Below are 16,316 nucleotides of genomic sequence, written 5' to 3' on the forward strand. Positions count from 1 at the left end.
TATTTCAGTTAACATCCCTCCCCTGCATTTCATCTTTCTTTAATAAAAAAAGAAGTGAATCCGACAATATCTATTTTTTTAAAACATTTTATTTGTTATTTTTAATTCCATATTCCATTTTTAATTCCATCTTCTGCCAACAGATGCAAACCGGTTTTCAGTGGCATTTATGTGTCTAGCACTTTGGGTCCAAGACCAGTTTACGTGTGAAGATAATCAAGCACATGGGTTTACATTTGGATTTCGGCCACGGCAGCAGGCAGTTGCTGGTAAGTCAGGCTTGACATGTAGGTTATCCTGGACAATGCACTCATTGTAGCCGCAAGCTTGGCTTTTTCTGTGTCAGGGAGGTCATTAGACAAACAAGTCAATTAGAAAAACTGCTGGAGTGTGTCACCAAAAGAAAAAGCATCCACGTTGCCATCAGGTTGTCACCCCCAGCCTTTAACAGTTGGACTCACACAGTGAGACGAGTTGCGGCGGCTTTTTATTCCATAATCTGGTAAATACGAAAAAAAAACAAAAACAAAATGTGTCAAAACAGCAAGAGAAACGACTTTCTTGTAGCAAAAGAGAAGTTTTAAAATTTAGACAGCACTTTAGACATTACTGGAACATTACATTACCTTGAGTTTGTTAATAAATCCATCCATTTTTCTATTATCTCTTCTTTTTTTTTTTTTATTGTTTCTCTACAAAGATGTTGCACTGTCAGACTCATCTTGCTCTTCCTCATCTGTTCCATCCAGGCAGCACAGCAGCAAATCGTGAATGTCCTGCGAGATAAAGAGGAATGGTAGACAGAAAAAGTAGTAAATGAAGAAGTAAAAAAAGAACAATAATTGAGAGTCTGGATCGAATAAACCCTTCCGGTAGAGAAAGAGACGAGTCCAGTCAGGAGCTTACAATAAGCTGGTGCTGTGTTGACTTCTTCATCAGGGCCTGGAAAGCAGGATGCTGACAGAGTACTGAGAAGGGAATGCTGTCTTCCCATCCACAGTTCAGCTCTGCAAATATTTGTACCAGCTGCAAGACATCAAGCAGGAGGAAAACAGGGTTTTATTATATTAAGATGTCAATTAATCCTCCTCATGACATGCTGACCTCAGTTTCCACTCACATTTAGGCTTTTTGCAAACGGACAAGTTACTTTATTCTTCCCAGTCATATGGTCTAGATTTAGTAATTTATCTACAGTCAGTTTAAGAATCCTTTTCTGTGTACTTTCGTACATAAAAATGTAATGTTTCAGTTCCAAAAAGCAAACTCAGGATTGAATGAGGCCCTACCTCTTCTTGACTCTGAGACGTCTCTGGGACTTTGCGCCCGATCACGGCCAGGAGGGCTGGGATGGACACTTCCTGCTCTGCAGAGGAAGTGCTCGACACATCCAGAGCTTTTTCCTCCTGGTTGTCTGCACTGAGCTCTGAGGTTTCCACTTCCTCTTCCATTGACGTCATAGACTACATATAGCACAAACATGCAGTCTAACGTTGTTACTGGACCATTTGAGGTGCAATAAAATATTTGAAAAAGCAGATTGAGGTGCTCTAGTTGTGTATTTATGTTGTTCTTTTCATATTACACGACCTTGTACATAATTCACAATTTGTTAAAATGCAAATTTCACCATCTTTTTCACCTGGACAAGCTGGTCCTGTGAGGGGCTCTTCACTTGTTTTCCCAGCCCCAAACTCAGTGCTCTGATGAAACCCTCTCTGGGGTCTGGGTCGGCTGCAAAGTACCGCAGCATGGTCTCATAGTGCAGCCGAGAGGGGAGGGAAGAGTGGTCCGCAAACAACTTGAAAAAGAACTGCAGCGCAAGAGAAAAAACTGGTTCGTGTCATTCAAAATCCTTTCAAGGGTTCATAAAATTAATTGTTTATTAACATTTTCTTTTTTTTCTTTTTTTATTTATTTTTTTTATAAAAATCCATCCATGAGGGGGTCTGTTGAAGCCCATCACAACTGTAACAGAGCAAGGTCATCACCATCTGTATTTTAAATGAGTATCAATCACCTTGCGTAGTTCAGCAAGTCGTTTGCTAGACGGCATTTCTGATGAGTCTCCCTGGGCGTCCTCGGTGCCGTCACTGAACCATAACTCCACCTGTTGATTGAGGGGGACAGTCGATGCTTGTGCAGAGCAGAGAAGTGATTTTGAGATTACATCAATGACAGTTAGATGGCATAACCGACCTGCAGGTACTGATCCTCGCTCACGTAGCCTGTGAGGTCAGAATCGACGGCCTTAAAACCCTCCAGCACAGCCAGCAGCTGCGGCACGGAGGGAGACGGCCACGGGAGGGCAGCACTGAGCAGCAGGCGGCGCCAGTCGATGTGCTCTGATTTGTCTCTGAGCAGAGATTCAATGTATGGAACCTGCAGGGGGGGGTGGTGGAGAAGACTGTCATCCAAACTAACCTGTGACTTGTGAGTTCACTGAAACTGTAAAAGTCACCAAGTTTCAAAGCTGTGATATTTTGTGTCTTCACAGAGTGGCCTCGACACTACCTTGCTGTTTTCAATATGGACAGAGGTGATCTCCCCCAGCACCTTGTACAGCCCTGAGCTGGGCATGACACCTGAAAGTTCAGAATAAGACACACACAGGTTGGATGGCTGGGTGGGTCTGTGCTAACGGTGATTAATAAGCCACAACTCGTCTGAATGCAGCGATCACCTGACTGAGAAACCAGGTGGAACCCTTGGTAGAGGCACTCCAGCTGGATGATTCTCAGAGCTGTGGGATTCTCCACGCGGCAAACATCCATCAGGAAGAACTTTGTACCTCTCTGAGGGAAAAACAACAACAAAACAAAACAAATCTGTGGTGTTAATGGTGCTCACCTGACAGTAGACATGCATCAACATTAGAGCACGGTTCATAATCTTCACGTACCAGCACCATCTCATTCTTCAAGTGCTCCGCAGACTCTATGTGGTAGCGAACCACCTCCGACAGCTGATCAATGCTACAAACAAAGGGGGTGATGTGAAACAGCCATCATGGTTTCTATCTGTGATCATTGATAGGCAGCGTAGGGGAGGAACGAGTGACACGCAACGCTGTCACGTAATTCAATTACAAAGTAAAGATAATTGTAATTAGCGGTAGCTACATTACTGGACAAAATTTGTCATTAAATTAGTTACTTATTGTGATTACAATTTTAATTACATCTGACCAATTTTACCATAAAGACTGGGCTTTATGTTTAATATTACTACTAATACATTTTAAGCTGGGTGACTTGTAATTGTACCCAATTACATTTGCAAAGCAGTCTTCCCAACACTGAATGCTGATGCCGTTGAGGTCAAGTGTCACACTGCTGAGGTTTAACGTCTTATTTGAGACGTTTTAGGGTCTGTGCAAAATCACCACATTCCTGTCGGTGTCATGAACAAGTGAGTGCACGGTCTGACATCATCATCATCATCATCTGCGCGCTGCCTTACCTCTTCATTTCTGCCTGATAGTGCTCCTCCAACCACTGCTGCATGCGACCTGTGGTCTCCTGAGCCCTGCGCTGCAGCAGGCTGACCAGCGCCACACTGTGGCCTCTCACCAGAGCCATGCGCACCTTTGATGCGTTTTCTGCAGGGGGGGAGAGCAGGGGTTCAGCAACTGGCCGTGAGTGTGCGGACTGCACGCATGAGAAGATGGACGTGCAGAAAACCACCCAGACTGGCTTGCACACAAACAACAACTCTATTAAGATGTTTTTTTCCCCAAGAATAAAGAGGATAAAAAGCAGAAACAGTTGTTTTTTGGCTGAACTCATCAAGCTTTTCACTGTGTTTTGTGGTTACCTTCGTGTTTCAGTGCAACGTCATATTCTTTGTATATCCTGGTCTTGACTTCATCCTCAGAGCTCTTCTCGGAGCTCTCGTCAGAAGCAGCCGGAGGCGGCGAATCCCCTGCACGATGGGGACGACAACAATGATTCTAAGGCGATTTTAAGAAGTTATACTTTCAAACGCTGCAAAGAGGACATGCCTTTTTTCTTTTTGGGCGCAGGCTTTGCTTTTTTCTTTTTGCTTGCGGCGCCCTTATCCTCCTTCTCGGCGTCATCCTCGTTTTTCTCCCACTTGCTGGCTTCCGCTAAAACCTGAGTGCACGCGACATTGGTTTAATCTTGCCTTACCTGATGCACACCTCCTTTGTAAACTCAGACTCTTGGTTACCAGATTGCTGATGGCTGAGACTGTCTCCTCGTGGTCAGAAATAAACTTTTCATTGGGTTGCTAAAGTGAAGAGAAGGAAGCATCAATATCTCAATGTCAGACTGCGTGTCAACCTGCCACGTACAACGTGGGAGTGACTTCTTTTAAAATATGTTATACAATTTGTACACATGTTTGCACTATTACTTGTATTTCAACTACTAAACTTCCAAGTTAGTAGTACCTTGATAGCTTCTGTCTGATCCTGACCTTTCCTTGCATTGTCAGATTGTCTGCGGAAGAAAAGGATAAAGAAAAAGAGATCAATAAAGTTTATCTGTGGGCAGTAAAGCAAGAGAATTGGCTGGCAGAAGTGATAATATTATCTCTTAGGATACTGTCAGGGGTGTGCGTGTGCATTTCGTACTTGTCCCGAATTTCAACGGCCTCCTGCAAGGCGACCTTCAGTATGTCGGGGGACAGCTCAGGCAAAATGTCACTGCGCATGCCCAGATAGTAGATCCTCAGAATGTGCAGCGTGACCTGAAAGCGGTCCAGCTCCACCTGGAAATAAATAATAAAAAAAAAAAAACTAAATAGAAGGGCTTTGATGAGTGAACCTCAACGAGCAGCCACCCAAGCCACCAAAAAGGCACTCCTGGGATTGATTCCAGCTGTTACACACAACACAACAGCCACCTGCATGAGTATAGCGTGGTGGTTGACAAGGACAGCGGCCTGGTCCTCCAAGCGGCCTCCGTGCATGAGGGCGTCCCTCTCTCTGTCGCCGTGCTCCTTACGCGTCTCACTGATGTCCCACAGCCGCTCACACAGCTCCTGCAGACAAAGCAAATGTACAAAGTTCCCACTGGACCATGCCAATCTATATTTACATACAGATGTAAAATCTGTCCTTACGTCCAGTCTCAGGTGGAGCTCTGCTTTAGTTTGCTCGTCATATCTCGTACTATCCCACATGCTGCTGTTGAAGTACTTTTGCCACTCGGAGACAAACTCCTGCTTCAGGTCTGGGCGCCTCAGGTAGTGTCCATAGTCCCCTCTCCAGCAAGGCGGGGGGAGAGAAAAAAAATAACCATAATAACCTGTGCCAACTGTTGAAATCACAACTTTATTAAAGATGACTTTTCATAAAGTAAATATAGTGATAAAAACGAGCCATGAGCTGATCTGTGCCTGTGTGCTATTGGGGGCTACCTTTAATTCAACAACGTATGTAATATTCCCACAGTGAAACCCTCACTCAGTACCTCATGTCGTAAAAGCGACGGTCAATTTCAGCGCGTTGCGAGCGCAGATGCTGCATCACAGCCTTAATGTTGTTCACGTACATGTCACACATTGCGTCCCAATGGCTGGACAGGGACTCTGGGACGTCCTGGGTCACAAGAAGGGGAGAACAAATGAAATCAGAGGGAAAAAAAGGATAAACAGGTACCAGAGCCACCCTGTGGTGGCCAAGAGTAACAACAAGGTGTGGGCGATAAATAGGCAAACTGAACTTCAGTTTCTAAAAAGCATGAAAAAAGGATAAACAGAGATTTTGTCCTACTGCTGGCAGGGTTTTGTGCACGTAGAGGCCCGACGGATCCAGGAAAGATATGTCAGACTCAGGTGTGCCCTTGACATTGGCGACGTGGTATTCAATGATCCCTGAGGTGGGCGTCTTTTCAGGAAGATCTTAGCAACACACAGAAAAATTAAAATCAATCAACAGACAACATCTCAGAGATCATCAGAAAAAATACACAATGGTTTTGACCAATTCTACATGACGGCTTTGTAGGTCAATAATTACTGTGACCTTAACTGGCTCTAAAATGAAGATAGAAATGTGTGATCTGCCATCATCACCTCTGGGGGAGTCCTTGCTGATTTTGGACGCTGACTTTAAACTTGACGTCTTTTCCTCCCTAAGAGTAGGGGTGGGCTCGGTGGATTCTGCCACCTTGTCTGTGAGCTCCGGGAGCGGTTCCACGGAGGAGGACGTGGTTGAGAGGGAGTCAGGGGTCTTGTCGCTGTCGTGGACGACGTACTCAACAATGGGGATGCTGAGCGCTGAGAAGGGGAAGGAGCAAGGGGAGAAGGTGAACAGCGGGGAGTCGAGGCACGAGTGGGCTCACGTCAGAGGAACCGACCATCGTCCTTCTGCTGCATGGCCTCCTGGAGGACAGACTCCACCCTCCTGTACAGCTCCTCCTCGTCTACGTCTGCGTCAACCCGGACCAAAATCCGAAGCTTTTTGTCCAACCATTTCTCCAGCTTTGGCCAGGTTTTGTGAAAAAATGTGATCCTGAAATAAAAAATAAAAAAAATGCAGACATAACTAGCCGTTGTCCACTTTCAATTCTGAACTGCTACATATATATATATGTATATATGTATGTTAATATGTAATAACTTTTACCTGTGTGGAATCTGTGCTTGATACAAGGTGACATCTGTAGGATGGAAAGATGCTTCAACAGCAGCATCTGTTCACGCACCACATACAGACGACCACAAATGGAATCTTAATGCCTTATGAGTTGTACCTCAGATTAAAAATGCCCATTTAGTTGAAAGCACCTGCATGGCTGTATGCCCGTCGGGCCACGCACTCATCGGGGATGTCCAGCAGCACAGCCAGGTCCAGGACCAGAGGTGCCGGCGGTGGAGTTTTGGGGGGACAGGGATCAACGACGAGTTGAGTCCTGTCGTGTACGGCAGTTTTCTCAACAGCTCCGCCTAAGGCCTTCCTCAGTAGCTCTGCCTGGGTGACATCCGAGGGAAAACCATCCAGGATCCAACTCGACTGTGCCGGAATCTGCCTGGGAAGGACAGAAACAGATATTTAAACGTCTCAATCAGGCTGAGCGGTGAAACAAGTGAGGAAGCTGACTAACTTTGAAAAGAACAATGTGGTTCAGAACAGCTGAAGGCAACATGCTAACCTGATGGCTTCTACTATGACGTCCACTAACAGCTCATTAGGGATGGCGTATCCTTTCTTCAGCTCGTTTTCAACAACTGCGCCATGTACGGCCCGGCCAGAGAGCTGAAAGGCGATGTGTCAAATAAACAACTTCTTTATATTAATTCATAGGTTATGTCTAGATAAGAAGCTCTATTTTCAATTTCGAATTTTTTTTTCGAAACTGTAATTTTAATTTTAACCGTTTTAACAGCGCTCTGAGACACAAGCAAACCAGTCAACAGATCCTCAGTAGCAGCAAACACAGTCACTTACTCTTGATTCGGTACCTGCACACCCTTCTTCAGATTCAAGACCTGGAAATGGATGAAACTCTAAATTGTTATGTTCTGTTCAGTGAATTTCTAATTCAGGGGAAAAAAACAGTCAAGATGAGATTTTTTCTATTTTTGTTTCCCCCACCAGCTTTGGGTGTTGTGGAGGTTGCCAGCAGCTCCTCTCTCTCCTTGTCCTGCTGCTCAGTGACCTGAGATAAAAAAAAAAACAAAACAAAAAAACACGTGAAGAGTGAGAGACCAACAACTAACTCATGAGGACATTTGTACACTTTGCTTACTTTTATTTCATTGCCTTCTTTCTCCTCTTTGGAGTCGGTGAAACATGAAACAGATGCAAACACAGACACGTCACATCAACAGGCAGCTGTGGAAGTGGATTTAACCCAGTTCCAGTTCTACATGCATAGTACAGAGCAGCATGGTTTTGAGCCATTGCCAGTAACTCACCAAGTTTTGGTGTCGTGGATGGAGCGAGCAGCTTAGCGTCCTCCTTACTTTGCTGCTCTTTGACCTTTAGGAAAAGAGTTTCAAAAGCTGTTTAATTAAATGCAATTTTTTTTTATCAGTATATACACACAGATAACCCTGCTGGTGTAACGGCAAAAATATATATATACAGGACAGAGCAGTGCAATCACATGTTTTGTTTTTGTAGTTTTCAAAAAGAAAGAAGGACGATTCAGGTTGCACTATGATCAATACATCATTTCTTTCAACCAGTCGGAATAATTCAAGCAGAAAACAACACTTACTTTTAAATCTTTGCCTTTACTCTTTTTCTCAGGTTCACCTGCAAGAGGATAGAATTTGAAGTTACCATCTCACATACTGTACAATGGGCAGTACTGTGACGTTCAGCAAGAAGGAGCTTTCCTGTTATACGGAAACACATTGTAAGCTTTGTAATGCAAAAGAGTAATTTTGTGAAACCCACCATGTTTGGATGATGCTGAGGATGCCAGCAGCTCCTTCTCTTTCTCTTTCTCTTTCTGCTCTGCGACCTGGGAAAAGATAGTAACACACTACAAGTCACCAATTACCTTTTGAGGCCAAGAACTGTATGTTTTCTCACTTTAAAAAAAAACACAGCAAGTGTGGGAAAGACAAATAAGATGAAACAGTTTTGGTTGATTGAATAATAAAGAAAATTTGGCTTCATATTATCAGCCGCATTTAATGGCCCCACATTCAGAAATCTATAGGGAACTTTTATCTGGGCTTATATAGATAAACACGCTGGACATTAATATTCACATAGTGTGTCTGCTAGATGAGGCTGCATCTTACAGAGAAGTAGGTTGAAGCTGCAAGCATGCAAGCAAATTAAAAATAATGAAAAAACTTGATTACAAAAGAGGCTTACTTTTCTGCTTTTGCTCCCCACTTCAGGCTCAAGATCTAAAAAGAAAATAAAGCTTAAATCTATGATTATCTCAACAAACAAAATCTTACAAAACAATGTATAAACCATTTAATACGATGATACAGCCAGTTCAAACGAAATGATGCATTATTTAGCAACATGTAACTTAGAATAAAACATTTATAATTAAGACACATTCCACTTTCAGAAAAATACCACTGAGTATGTGACCCACCAGACGTTAGTGATGTGGTGGATTCAAGCAGCTCACTGTCCTCCTTGTCCTGATTCTCTGGGATCTGTAAGAAAGAAAAAGTCTTTTAACATAATGAACAGTAACATAGAGAACACCTGTGACCCCTTTTTTGATATTTTGTGGAAACAATAGTGGGAGCATTCTATGTGCTGTTAAATGAAAAAAAAAAAAGCCCTTTTAAGACAGGATAAGCTCTTATTTTAGCTGAGCTTATACTGCCATCACCTGTTTAACTGCCAATGGCTATCAATATAAAGACTGCTATTTTGTTTGCTATGTACCATATATATATATATATATATTTTTTTTTTTCTGTTGACATTAATACAAGCCTGTCAGAATGCACGGACAACACTTACCCTTATTTCACTGCCTCTACCGTCCTCTTCAAATTCAAGGCCTGGAAAAGAGATGTCATTCCAAATTACACTGCACTTGTCAAACAAGCAAGCTGTTCCAAAATGTAATAATAAGAGCAGCACAGGATACAGTTTGAACGTGTAACCCACTGGGTGAAGTGAAGGATGCAAGCAGCTCGCTTTCCACCTTGTCCTGCTTCTCTGGCACCTCATGAAATAAAACAACAAACAGCAGTTGAGGTGCTAAAAACGTTGACTTCTTTTCAAGGCATAACTACATGTCAGACGCAGTCCTACTATCACTTCTCCGATGTGGTGAGCGTTGAGCGCCTCCTCAATCAGTGCGTCAGCTGATAAGATGTACATCTCATGGGCTGAAGCAGAAAAAAAACAAGCCTTCAGCCAATAAAGTAGGGCATAAATCCAGGTTTGACTGATGTTTTTCTTTCAAGCGCACCTTTAGCAAACCTGGCGAGGCAGCTGCTCTTGCCAGAACACGACTTGCCCAAAACACAGGCCTTGAATGTGAACTGAGGGAGAGGAGGTGGAGTCAGATCCACGGTCTGATGGAGCAAGTTCCGCAGTCGCACCACCACGTGTCCCAGAGTGTCATTGTTGCTCGGCGGCACTTCAGTCTCCCCTGCTTCCTCTGGCCACGCCCACTCACCTACCATGTTCTGACACACAGAGGACAAAGGTCAGACGAAAGCAGGCCCTTCGTCCAGAGCTTCACATCAGAGAATCTTAGTGTTTGGGTTAGGTTAAATCCACTACAAACAACTGTTTTGAAATGTATGGTTCATTTTTAATGTCTGTGACCTTGTTCAGAAACTACAGAGAGCTTCTGGGGAGGCAGCAGCTAATAGAGACACCAGCATCCGTGTGCTACTCACAGTGTATTCGTCGTAGTCCTGGTTATTGAGGATGTCCTGCTTCGCGAGCTCCACGAGGTCAGAGGAGAGCTCCTGCTCCGGCTGCTGCTGCTGCTCATCCGTTGATTCATAAAAAGGCAGCCCGTGCAACAGCAGCTCCTTCCACTCTCGCATCTGCTTCTCTGGAATCTCACTAAACACATAAAACAAACACAGAAATAATAATACTAATAATAATGATAATAAAAATAACAATTATGATGATAATATATATAAAAAAAAAAGGATACAAAGGAAAGAATAGACTTCTAAAGTGCACATCTAGTATATGACTTTTCTCACGTTTTGAATGCTGGTATTTGTTTGTAATAACTTTGTGAAATCCACATGTCCAAAGACATTTTTTCATGTCTCAGGTTGGATTTTGATTATATTATTATTAGTAAAGGAACTGGTGAAAATAATCATTCTGTTATTTTTTTTTTTTTTAAACAATCATGCAAGTACTGTATTATAAATAAACCTCAAATAACTTCATCATCTACCAAAATAGTAATTACATCCTAAAAGAAAAAGACAAAAATCGGAATTCACATTCTCCTCCACTGGCTAACTGCTTTATTAGAGACAACTTTGTCACGTACTTCTCATTGAGCAGTCGATATTCTCCAACCATGGTGACCAAGTCGATCATCTGCATGGATATCTCCCTGCACACGGCAAAGTGTCTGCTGTATCTGCGCCGGACTCGCTGCTCTGCCACCATCTTACAGTAGTCCAGCTCTTTTCCAATCTCCTCGGGCCGTTTAGACTTAGCCTGCCGAGCCAGAGCCTGCAGCAGGCAGCCGGCCATAGAGACAGGATGAGCGAGGGAGGGCACCACACAAAAACATGTCCGATCAGTGAGCTCGAGTTATTCAGGAAGATGAGAGATGGTTAAAGGACTTTTTATTTATTGCGCAAAAACACACAAGAGGGGCCCCCGGTTGCTTTTTACACACAAACATCATCGTGTTTTGTTTTTTCGCTCATGTTCATGAGTGGACAACTCATACTGAAGGAAACGGAAAAAGCCACAAGCAACTTGGAGGATTCTTAAAGGACCCGTATTATAACCTATTTTGGGAAAAGTGGAACACATTTCCAGAAATTTATAGAAATATAGAATGTAGAAATTTTATTTAGCCTTCTGTTTACAGCCGCTCCCTGCAAAAACACAGGGCAAACTTAGACAGCAGTTGGGTGTGTTGTCACTAACCTGGAAGAGGTACCAGTGAGCTATTGGTGCCCTTTGCGACATCACAAGGGTGTTCATCTCAAGGAAAGAACCATAAGGTGGTACTTTTAATTATTCACTACACCACAGAATCCATGATATTCACACACATTTCTGTAAGTTCCCCCCTGAACATTGTCTAAGACTAAGAAGAAACACTTCTGCACTGTGACGTCATGCAACAGCACACCACATTTTTTACACTGGATATGTGCCTGCTCCCACTTGAGAGATTTACACGCGTCTGTGCCTCCAATCAAACTTCACCAGTCAGCTACAGTTTATGTTGAACCACGTACAGAACATGTAAACTAAGTCATTCTACTCTTTAATACTCAAAATACGACTCCATCTTCTACACTTTCACTGGCAGAGCCTGATACAAAGTGCAAGCACCATTCATTTTATTTCTTCTTCTTCATTTCTGTCCCATCTCACCGCCTCCATTTCCAGAGCTTCCTGGAAGTCCCTCTCTCTCCTCTGCTGGTACTGCTGCTCCCTGAAGAGGCGGTTCTCTCGAATCCCCTCCTTCTGACGGCGCATCTGAAGCAGCTGAGTGGCCAGACGCTGCTCCAGCTGAGTCTGACGCGTCAGTCGCTTCACCAGCTGCTCGTCCCTGCATGCCTCCTGCGGCGGGAGGCACATTTAGGGTGAGGAAGAAATAAAAAAGTCAAATTACAGACTGCATGAAGTCAAATAGGATGGCATTTTTGTATGCAATATAAATGAGTTGCACTAAATGTCCAATGTTTTCCAGCTATATGTGTCTCTATGTCATCATTTACATATTTTACTTGCTCCAATTTCCAAACAAAGGAAATTGGTCCCTTGTGATGTCACAACAGGGACTAATAACCCGGTTCAACCTGACTGATGCCTCTCAGAGGGCAAAATATGCTCTGTTCGAGGAGTTATTCCAGTAGCTGCTCAAGCGGAAATGCAACAAATTGGGGGAGCTGCACTTAAATAGCACTTTCCAGCATCTTCATGGTAACCCACTTAAGAACCCTTCAATCTAAGTCCAGGAAATCATGTCTGCTAATGACCATCATGCCTATATGTGACTGGGAAGGCTCTTAGCTCTTCACAAGACACAGACGTGTAAAGAATTGAAGTTCCACCTCCTGAGCTTCATGGGCCTTCAGCTGCTCCATCAGGAATCTGTTGAGTCTTTTCTCTCTCTGCTCGCGAGCGGCGGCGTTCTCCAACAGTCTCTGTCGGATGTCTCGCATGTACCTGCAGTTGGATTTCAACACCAACTTGCGTCCACTTCCAGTCAAGTCAAACTCCTGGCCGCTGCCTTCAACAGGAACTTCTAAAGGGAACGCCTGGCCACTGCAATTAAACCATTCAAACTTTTAAAATCTATAATATAAAAAAGCTATTATATAAAATCACTATATTGACAATCACTCAGATTTTTGCAAGTCTGCTGCGAATTTAGTCATTTTAATGACACAATTGCTTCGATACACATTCTTTGTTTCATGTCTATTTTTTGAATCTCACTTTGAAGAAGAAGCAAAGGCATATGTGGCCAATTTCTTCTTGTTGCTCTCAAACTGGGCGATTTCCGTCTGGACTTTCTGAGTGAACACAAAGAAAGAAGAAGACAGTGATGTCTTAGTGACAAATCCATGCAATCCAAATATGTAGATTGGGACTGCAAAAACCTGGACATGTTAACGTCAATACAGAAGAGCATACATTTGGATCATTGGACAGATTTAACTGGAAAACGACAACATTACAAGCTCTAAATTATTACTGATGATAAAGTATAATTACCCTGACAACATACACCACAAAATTATAGTTTGTTTATTTTCTTCCCACCTGTGCTTGTTGTGCTTTTTGCTGCTGATGTTTCCTCTTCAGGCTGAGCTGTGAAGTGTACGGTGGCGGTTTAGGGACCTGAAACAACAGAAGCCTGGTTACAAATACAACTGTTCCTCGAATAGCAAATGCAAGAGTGCTTTGCTTTCTCGCGGCCTTCAGTACCTTCTCACCGTTCGCTTTTTTCAACTTGACTTTCTGCAAGTCCTGGACTTTGAGCTCTCTCTTCTGAGGAGGAGGGGCTGCGATGGGCAGGGCCACGGCAGCCTTCTCGTTCCACTGCTGCAACCTCTCCTCGTAGTGATGAGTGATTTTCTGCAGCTTCAGTTCTGCATCTCGTTTCACCACCTGATGCAGCCGCTAAATCAAATACAGAGGGCAAGATCATCTCGATATTTTGTAAACAAACATAAAATGCAAGCAGTACTAGTTATAGCAATACATCTATGCCATACATACAGTGGAATACATCTCTTGTTCCTTTTTGTGCAGGCTAACAATGGCTGCAGGCTGAGTGATTTCCATGATGGTACCGCTGATTTGAGTTCTTCTCTTCCTCTCGAGGGAAAAGTACAGCTGGTAAAGAAGGCGTGCAGCAACGCCCGGCTTCTCTTGCATCAAGGCCTGGGCCACGTTGACGTCAAAGGAGATCCCCATTAAGTGGAAAGACGATTCCAGGCGAGTAAAATTATTCAATTTGGAGATGGAGGTACTATAGGGAATAATGAGATAAATGTTAAAAACGTGTGTATGACTTAAATGTGCGTTAAGACAAACCACTGGACAAAGGTCAACTTACGATTTCTCAGTAAACAAACTGAAGTCGTTTTGCACTTGATATTTGTGCAAGACCTCCCCGATGAGGTAACCATTGGAGAAGATCTTAGCAAGGTTGTGTGGCTCTGTGAGAATGGAAGCACATTCAATCAGGTGGTGATCTAAAACATGACATTTTTGCCAATAATTGGATAGACGTAGTTGAATTCAAAATATTGTTGGTAAAGGTGGTTCAAGGTGGTTTGGTTTGTGTGCGTGTGTATATTTGTGAAATACTAATGTCATAGGCCGTAATTGTATGTGCAGTGAAGCCATCACTGCTGTCTAGAAGTGGAAAACACTAGAAAATTACTTAAGCAACTTAATATTTCTTATTTTACATCTTACTTTCCTAATTATTGAAACTAACAAATAACAATACTTTTTATGATTGATTAAACTAATCAGATAAATTACTGCCATTATTATTAAAATGTTGGTACCTATTTTTTCATACATTAAAATATAACAAAATATATACATTAAAACAACAGCATTCTGTGTCTAAATTTAAAAACAATGAATTTAAAATGAAAATTGGCCTATTATACGTTGTGCAACAGGTATCTTGTTATTTTTAAAGTTTCGACGCAAACTATTTGAGCATTATTGAGCCATTCGGCGTTAGCACAGCCACACTATGCTAGCAGACGGCTTGTCTGGCAGGTCTGATGTTGTTTCGGTGATGCTTACCCACAACTTGTGACAGCCGCAGGTCCTCGTTCAGCCACCGGCACAATATGTCCGTCATAATTGTGGTTTGACAAAAATTTCGAGTCAACCGAGGGCTCGGCAGAGGAGCGGGGAGAAAACTCTGTCGTCTGCGTCGTCAGTTTTTCCTCCGTCAAAACAAGCGAGCCTACAGCCCAGAGTGCACACCTAGTCTGAACATGGTGGTAAATTCACTGAACCCAACAGTCAGGTCACCGACAGAAGAGAGGGAATTAGTAACCCCGTTCACCAAAAGAAAAAGAAAAAGAAAAAGAAAAAGAAAAAGAAAAAAGGAACTTACATAAATGAATTATCAAAGAGAAAACAGACCTCGAAATTAATGCAATATGTCACATACAATAATCTCATAATGTAAAAGTATTCATTAAAAAAAATAAAAAAAAATAATTAGGGGCTCTCTTAAAAGCATTTCCTTGTGGCAATTTCACACAACAAAACAAAAATGGTCTCGCTTGGCAAGTAGATCTAGTAACTTTATGGGCTACATGTAATGCAGCAACAATCTTGTGAATTGTGGAAGAACCAAAAGGTGCAAATATACACATGTGAAACATCCAATACTGGATCTTATTGGCACAATTTAAACAAAACATTGTTATCGTTTTCACATGACTTTGATCCGGGATTAAAGTCACCACCACTACTTGTAATTCTATGCTCACTCACATGTGAAGATATTTCGCTCGTAAACTCCACTTACTTAATGTGACATATAGTCCATTACAATTGGGCATCTTAATACAAATGGAGAAACCAAATAGTTCTGATCAAAGACGAGCAGAAGGCCCAGAAATCTGGCGGCCTCGTTTTAACGCATTTACCACAATGGCACAAATGAGTGCGCACTGCAAACTTGGCTCGGCTGCGATCACCAGGGAGATGGAGAGACGCCGTCGTTTAGTTCTCTAATGGACGGGGAAGGAGTCCCGGTGGTGTGCCGTTGCCATGGAGACGCGTCAACTGTGTTTCCAAACCAGCTTCAAGAGGGCGCTTTGGGGAGGGGGCGGCCCCTGCTGCCTTCAAAACAGCAACGTTTCGACAGTACGCTGATTTGGGGCCTGGGGTAAATCGTGAATATGATTTACGGTTATGTCCCGCAACCTTATTAAAAAAAAAAAAAAAAAAAAAAATGTAGGTTACACACAATTCTTCCAATTACAAAGTGAAATATTGAAAGCCTTTTTTAAAAACGTCACAAATTACAGCTCATGAAAATACATTTACTGACTCAATTTTCAATGTTACAGGATCAATTAAATTGTGGCCCTGCGATGAACTGGCGACTTGTCCCGGGTGTCACCCTGCCTTCGCCCTATGACAGCTGGGATAGGCTCCAGCAGACCCCCGTGACCCTGAGGTCGGGAAG

The 16,316-nt window shown here is 42.9% G+C and overlaps 2 protein-coding genes across 4 annotated transcripts; both read right to left on the reverse strand.

The window, feature by feature from the left end:
• Window positions 1-91: 91 nt before the first annotated feature.
• LOC142884068 (sperm flagellar protein 2-like) lies at window positions 92-3,946 on the reverse strand. Its single transcript, XM_076019505.1, has 11 exons — window positions 3,817-3,946; window positions 3,463-3,601; window positions 2,903-2,975; window positions 2,684-2,795; window positions 2,515-2,585; window positions 2,200-2,382; window positions 2,021-2,110; window positions 1,643-1,813; window positions 1,290-1,463; window positions 907-1,026; window positions 92-776 (listed from the first exon to the last, which is right to left on the reverse strand). Exons 2-11 carry the CDS (start codon window positions 3,579-3,581, stop codon window positions 693-695), a joined length of 1,197 nt encoding a protein of 398 aa, XP_075875620.1. The 5' UTR covers window positions 3,582-3,601; window positions 3,817-3,946; the 3' UTR covers window positions 92-692.
• LOC142884064 (sperm flagellar protein 2-like) lies at window positions 3,943-16,051 on the reverse strand. 3 transcript variants are annotated; one of them, XM_076019500.1, is made up of 36 exons: window positions 15,651-16,051; window positions 14,912-15,123; window positions 14,202-14,304; window positions 13,862-14,114; window positions 13,568-13,762; window positions 13,403-13,480; window positions 13,076-13,152; window positions 12,688-12,901; window positions 12,005-12,193; window positions 10,935-11,122; window positions 10,312-10,483; window positions 9,876-10,095; window positions 9,715-9,792; window positions 9,569-9,628; window positions 9,419-9,459; window positions 9,039-9,102; window positions 8,804-8,838; window positions 8,375-8,441; window positions 8,193-8,230; window positions 7,888-7,951; window positions 7,719-7,744; window positions 7,565-7,616; window positions 7,418-7,458; window positions 7,122-7,225; window positions 6,757-6,998; window positions 6,596-6,662; window positions 6,327-6,481; window positions 6,043-6,246; window positions 5,741-5,868; window positions 5,439-5,566; window positions 5,089-5,230; window positions 4,870-5,007; window positions 4,598-4,734; window positions 4,415-4,463; window positions 4,192-4,251; window positions 3,943-4,115 (listed from the first exon to the last, which is right to left on the reverse strand). In XM_076019500.1, the coding sequence occupies exons 2-36, from the start codon at window positions 14,967-14,969 to the stop codon at window positions 3,972-3,974; spliced, it is 4,011 nt and encodes a 1,336-aa protein (XP_075875615.1). In that variant the 5' UTR covers window positions 14,970-15,123; window positions 15,651-16,051; the 3' UTR covers window positions 3,943-3,971. The 3 variants fall into 3 exon arrangements, with proteins under 3 accessions (XP_075875615.1, XP_075875613.1, XP_075875614.1); XM_076019498.1 differs by lacking the exon at window positions 15,651-16,051 and adding an exon at window positions 15,260-15,613; XM_076019499.1 differs by lacking the exon at window positions 15,651-16,051 and having other exon boundaries at window positions 14,912-15,196.
• Between the last annotated feature and the right edge of the window lie 265 nt (window positions 16,052-16,316).

Source organism: Nelusetta ayraudi, unplaced genomic scaffold, assembly GCF_046127955.1.
Source record: "Nelusetta ayraudi isolate G7.1 ecotype Tasmania unplaced genomic scaffold, CSIRO-AGI_Nayr_v1 ptg000010l, whole genome shotgun sequence".
Taxonomy (NCBI): Eukaryota; Metazoa; Chordata; class Actinopteri; order Tetraodontiformes; family Monacanthidae; genus Nelusetta; species Nelusetta ayraudi.

Bases quoted from the DNA above. Each gene is read 5' to 3' on its own strand.
- LOC142884064 (XM_076019500.1), bottom strand. From the start codon at position 14,969: ATGACGGACATATTGTGCCGGTGGCTGAACGAGGACCTGCGGCTGTCA. The intron at 7,745-7,887 runs GTGAGTTACTGG...CCGACTCCAAAG, and splicing joins ATCCACGACACCAAAACTTG to AGGAGAAAGAAGGCAATGAA. The intron at 7,226-7,417 runs GTAAGTGACTGT...ATCGCCTTTCAG, and splicing joins GTGCAGGTACCGAATCAAGA to CTCTCTGGCCGGGCCGTACA.
- LOC142884068 (XM_076019505.1), bottom strand. From the start codon at position 3,581: ATGGCTCTGGTGAGAGGCCACAGTGTGGCGCTGGTCAGCCTGCTGCAG. The intron at 2,586-2,683 runs GTGATCGCTGCA...CTGAACTTTCAG, and splicing joins CCACCTGGTTTCTCAGTCAG to GTGTCATGCCCAGCTCAGGG. The intron at 2,111-2,199 runs GTCGGTTATGCC...CTCAATCAACAG, and splicing joins GCGAGGATCAGTACCTGCAG to GTGGAGTTATGGTTCAGTGA.